Source organism: Morone saxatilis, unplaced genomic scaffold (assembly GCF_004916995.1).
Source record: "Morone saxatilis isolate NCDOM2014 unplaced genomic scaffold, NCSU_SB_2.0 Contig18, whole genome shotgun sequence".
NCBI lineage: Eukaryota > Metazoa > Chordata > Actinopteri > Moronidae > Morone > Morone saxatilis.
In genome coordinates, this window is record NW_023339740.1 from 28,484,820 (window position 1) to 28,490,915 (window position 6,096).

Sequence of the window (6,096 nt, forward strand, 5' to 3'; positions counted from 1 at the left end):
GTTTGTTGCAAATTTGTACATTCAAAACTTACGTAGTCTAATGAAGTAATTTTTTAAACACACTAAAAGGAACAATATGTTTTCATGGCTATTTGTTTTAAAGTGGGTCTCAGTCTGGTAAAAAATAACATTGTGAATGCCTCTTATCTGTGACTGGCATTTGTTGCTAAATTTAGGTCTGTCAAGTCTGAGTTCCTTCCCGCATCTGAAAAGAATGAGCTGATTGTTGAACCAAGTCACAAATCACAAGTGCTATAAATCACCGCCTTTGAACAAACATATTTTCCATTTAAATCAAAGATAAACAAAATCTGAAGTTCTCTAGAAGCGATAATAGAAACTGTAGCCACAGTACGACTTAAAATATGTAGTTTTTATTGTGTGTTAATGAGAAAAAAGGGGGTTCTGCAGCTGCAGCGTGACACACTACCTCCTGGACAGTTGGAATAAGTGCTTTCCAAACTCAACTTGTATGCTGAGCACAAATGAGCTGCTCTGGGATTAAAACACAAACTGATCAGTGTTGATATTCCCAAGCTCCTGTCTTCAAAGTCTGTCTTAATACATCCATCCAGACGCTAACAGTGAAATTTCCTCACATGGTCTGCAGTTTGTAATTTGTAATCCAAGATTCCTGCTCTGGAGCTGCAATTTAGCAGCTAAAGTTGTTAAACTCCAGTCCTGCTCAGCCTCTCCCCACCTTCGCCCTGTCAGTTCAGGTTGTGAGGGAGGGGGCAATAACACTGGCATGCCTCAGCTTTGATTAAAGGAAATGCTTACATCACTCCGTCTCCAAAAGAAACAAGCCGTTCGTTTGGCGCAGATGGATCCATCCAATGGTCGAAGAGCTTTACAAGGGGCAGGCAGACAGGTGCGCTCACTGCTAACTGTATGAAACACAGACAGAGCAGTTTTGCTGCTGTTGTATGTGTTACATAGCAACAATAAAGCTGTGGTCGTCTGTACAAAACAGGCCGTGAGGTTGTGTCGAATGGGTCATGACTTTAGGAGTGTTATGGTATGTTTTAAACAGACTGTATCCAGGGCAAAATTAACTTTGCTGTTTGGTTTATGGGCTGTAAAAGGTTCTTAAAAAAAACAAAGGGGCCTGACACAGAGTTGTGGTGTGTTGGGATGAGGCTGCACACAGAGGTGGGACACAAATAAAAAGTCCCAAGTCCTAAACTTTGGGTTTTGAGTCCTAAACCAGTCATAATGCAGGATTCAGAAAATGTAATGCCATTTTAAGAACAGCACAACCGATACAAAATTATCTTTTCCAAGTGGTGCTCAGTAACGTAACATTAGTTCTTCATTGTTCTCTGCTGAAACCTGATTGATGCTGTTGGATTCATTCAATCAAAGTGGATCTTGGGAATAGCGTTAATGTCAGTTGAAGAAATGAAGGAAAATTAGGTGATTTACACTTTTGAATAATTTTCAAGTCAAAAGAGACCACAGTCCAGGGGAAATCAAGGAAACGTTGATGTTTAAAAAGTAAAAAGTCGAGTTGCAAGTATTTTTTTATTATTGTCAAGTCTATAGTCATTACATTTGTGACTCCAAGTCTGATGTCCACACCTCTGGCTGCACATAACTTTATGTTAAATATCATATGTATATATTTATAATCCCTAATGTGAGGCCCTTTGCCCTCCTTTTGAACCACGCTGCGTTCCTAAACGTGGATGCCATGGACAATTTACAGACATCACATGTTTAAAAGTGACTATGAAGAGTTGGGTAGTGCAGCTTTACTTAAGTACTTAAGCTTGTCAACTGTTTATTCGCTCAATATATTCCAAAAACATATTCTATTTTATTCTTTATTCTGTTCTATTTAGTTTATTTTGGCACAATAATTTTACTTGGAAAAGGGAGAAGAGATGGATAAATAGCTGTATTTTATGAATGGAATAAACTAAAATAACACAGAAATTTAGTTGGTTTTAATTTTACCTCTGATATCAATTTACTGTTGTAATTCTTTAAAACCGCCACTGATGTAAAGGGAAAGAAATCGTTCTGTTTAGGCGATGGGAGCTCATTATCTTTTAAATTCAGTAGGAAACAATGTATTGACAATGTTATTCAGTGTTCATTCACTGAATGCATTTTTGTGTGTTTTGACTTCTCGTACATACTCTTGATCACAGTGTATGTTTGCTGCATTTAGGATCTATTTTTGCCTGATTTTGAACATATTTTGTTGCCTGGAATTATACATTTGTTTTGGATTTATATGAACTACATTTTGCACTAAATGTTGGAAGCGTATATCTGTAATGTACACAACTGTTTCCTTTTGTTTTCAACAAACAACTGTAGAAGCAGAAGAGCAGAGGTTTCTGGCACGTCTCCTACCTCCAAGGAACAGTGAGAAGGGAAAAGAGTCAGAAGAGGTCAAAACTCCAACAACACTCGTAGCATAAAGAACGATTTTATTGTTAGACCAACTCGTTTTGGCTTGTAGCATTAATCAGGGTCATCCCTGTTTTCTACAAATAAGGCTGAAATTTTGGGTGAAAACTAAAGATGAAATTCTGGCAAGACACAATAAAGACACCACAAATAGCGTCTGATGGCTTCACATACTGCTGTGTGCTGGTTAGCGCTGTCTTCCTGCTCCTTTTGTTGGTCTTAATCTCTATTCCAACCGCAAATGAATCCACATGCCAACTAACGAGTTTTCCATGGTCATGCATGAGGATAGAGACCAAAAGAAAAAGCATTTTGCTAAATTTTGGTGACAATAATAGTGTTTTTGGAGATCATTAGCATATGAATGGACAACAGACATTGTGTAATATGCCACAAAAGTGGTTTGAGAAGTTTCTAAAAAAATAGCCAAAAGGGAATGGGTAATGATCACCTTAAATGAAATGTAGAAATAATAATATACCTTCAAGTTCCTGGATGCAATTAATTAAAAGACAGTAATTGATAGACATTCCTTTTTAATACCTGTTAACTCATTTCATCACCTGACTTCTTGCAGCAGTTTGTGAAGCCGACCATGGAAACACTTAAAAACCAAATCACACACAGTCATTCTTGGGTTAAATTGCGATTTGGCTTCTGAAAATTGTACAAATTCCTTTGATAGTTTAGTCTACAGAGCCTGGGGGGGCAGAGGTTCACACTGATAGGAGTTTGGAGCTCAGTCAATTAGACATTTTTTATTCAAGAGTAGTTTATGCAACTTTCCCACATTTGGAGCAGGTCAGATTAGCACTTCATCACTGGCCTGTATTTATACATCAGAAATTCTTTACATGCTTCATAAAAAAACGTCTTGGATAAGGCCACAGATTACTCTTCATTGTACATCTGAATGGGCAAAGGCACAATGGCAAATAAGTGCTGGAAAAAGGGCATTTGTGAGTATAATTCACTAATGTTTCAATAGCATTTCTGTTACACGCAAACTTTTTACACCAGGACAAAGATACAAATCTGAAGAGAGAAACAAAAGCAGTACAACTCTATTTGAGTCTAATGTGAGAGCAGTCTTTTTTAAATCTTAAAGTGTCTCTGTTATCTGGTTGTTTTTGGCTTCTTTCAGATGCATCTCTCTCTTCACCACCAACATCAACATTACACAGTGAGTGGGTGTTAAAGAGCATCACCTCCATGAGTTTAGTTTTCTCTGTTTAGTCTTTAGCAGTCTTTGGTATGCAGTCTGATAGTCCACTTGAGTGTGAAGAGTAATGTCTGTTGCATAGCAGTGAGTTCGGTCACAGTCAGCTGAAGTAAGAACTGTTTTTCTCAGTGTTGATCTTCCCATTTTAGGTCTGATCATAATATTAACAAACAATCCTTCCTGAAGGGCAGGCGTTGTCTTTCTTTCCCTGTCTCGCCATTCTTTGCTACCTGCAACCACACGACTCCACCACCATGTCCTCGTACTGCTTGTAGACGACGTTATTGGCCGAGTCGATGTAGAGTATGCTGATTGGGCTGAGTCGTGTCGGGACGCAGCAGGTTGGCGGCGTCGACTCCGGGTCCATGGAGTTCATTAGGGTCTGTATGATGGCGTGGTTGGTCGGTTCGAGGTGCGAGCGGATAGGGAAGTCGCAGACGCCGTCGCAGTGAAAGGCCTCATACTCTAGCGGCGCTATGATCCAGTCGTCCCAACCCATCTCCTTGAAGTTCACATGGAGTCGTCTCCGGTGACACCGCGGTCTCGTCTGTGTCTTCAGCACCTGATGTTGGGGGAGAGACTGCAGCTGTGGCTGATGCTGCAGAGGTTTTTTAGCCCCCCTTGCAGCAGGAGCTCGCCGCATTCGTCGCTGGGTGAACAGGTATTCATAGACAGTTTTGTTATCGTGGCCGGACCGCGCTTTGATCTCGTTGTAGAAAAGGTCACGCTTCTTGCTTTTGCCAAATGCCAGGAAGAAGGCTTTTTCCTTGTTGGTTCTGCCGGGTCGCGCAAACCCCAGAGTGCGCAGGTCCATGGGGCGACCGCCTCTGTGCTCCAGGGCCTCAAGTTCAAAGCACAGCTGCTGGGTGTGCTGGTTCTGCTGGTTTTTGAAGCCCTTGAAGGCCTTCGATATGTCAAACACTTCCCATTTGCTGGTTAATCCGGCTCCACTGAGCAGATCCTCCACGGTCTTCATCTGAAGCAGAACAGCCTGTTGTTTACCTGACGCACAGGTATACAGCTTCAGGCACGGGGACGAGCCTCCTCCACCCCCTCCTCCTCCGTCAGCGGCTGTGGATCCCATTGAGGCTCTGCGGGGGTCAGACAGGCGCTTCCTCAGGATGCGTAGTTCGGCCCCCAGGAGCCCGTCTCGTTCCAGAGAGCTGATGTTGAAGTGATACCTCTGCCGTCTCAGCTGGGGCCCACGCTCATCTGCGAGGGAGGATAGACACAGAAATATGAGTTCAAACTGACAGAAAGGCGATTACACACCCCGAAGAGAACAAAAGTAAAATTACTTACAGACACATAAAAAACGCAGGTGCTAACATGACAGGAAGAAGGTTCAAAGGCATAAACTCATGCACACACAGACATACACGAAGGCAGTTGAACACTAGAGCTGCAAAGATTAAATGATTAATCAATCCAGAGAAATTTAACTTTGGCTCAAATAATCATTTTAAAGTTAATTACTTGCTGGTTCCAGATTCTCAGACGTGTGGACATCATAGTAAACTTTGTGTTCGGGCTTTGGAGATTTTAAAACATCACCTTGGACTGTGGTTAATCATAATGGGTATTCTTCACTGTTTTCTGACATTCTATAGACAAAATGATTAATCGGTTAATGAAATGTGTATATATATATATATATATATATATTCAAAGCTGTGAGGGGACATTTCTTTAGAGCATGCTTCTGCAGGTACTAATAATACACACACACACAGTGGGCACACACGCACATGAGCACAGACACATCAGGAGGAATGAACTGAATGGTGCGGTGTGTAATGTTTTCTTTTGTTGTCAGTGAGGGAAACCAGCGAACTTCCATGTCCAAATGAAATCCAGCAATGAAATCCACTAAAGTGCACACACACACACACCAGCAGCAGATCTCTCCACTCTGCTCACTTCTTCTCACGTCATTCCCCCTCCTTCCTATCCAGGACTTTAGCATGCATTGAAAAGTACATTAGAACCAGACAGGGAGACCACATTGGACTGTAAACAGGCCTGTTATTATGGACCTGCAGCTATTCACTGCCGATAGACAGTTAACCAGCATCTGCTGTAGAGGAAACAAACCATCGACAACACACACGCACACACACACACACACACACACACAAATCCTGGCACCTCTCTGCGGAAGATCTGATTAGTAAGTTCAAACTGAGAGGAGTTTGAACTGTCACGTACATTTAAAACAGTCATCTCACACACTGTTTTGTGTGAGATGTAAGTTTAGATGAACTCTCAGGTGTGATCACCTCAGTCCGTGCTTTGAAGTAAAACTGAAATTAAAATGTATTTTTGTTATGTGATCATACACATAGCAGTTTATTAGCTACACCTGGCTAAAACTGATGCACACTAATAGAATGGTTCCCAACCTGGGGGTCCTGACTCCCACTAGGGGTTGCCAAAGCTTCACGGGAGGTTGC

The 6,096-nt window shown here is 41.6% G+C and overlaps 1 protein-coding gene across 1 annotated transcript in view; it reads right to left on the reverse strand.

The window, feature by feature from the left end:
• Positions 1–2,516: 2,516 nt before the first annotated feature.
• gdf5 (growth differentiation factor 5) overlaps positions 2,517–6,096 on the reverse strand; it is an 8,391-nt gene continuing 4,811 nt past the window's right edge. The window contains exon 3 of the mRNA XM_035661854.1: positions 2,517–4,855. Within this exon, the coding sequence (XP_035517747.1) occupies positions 3,870–4,855 (986 nt within the window). The 3' untranslated portion in view covers positions 2,517–3,869. The remainder of the gene's footprint in view (positions 4,856–6,096) is intronic.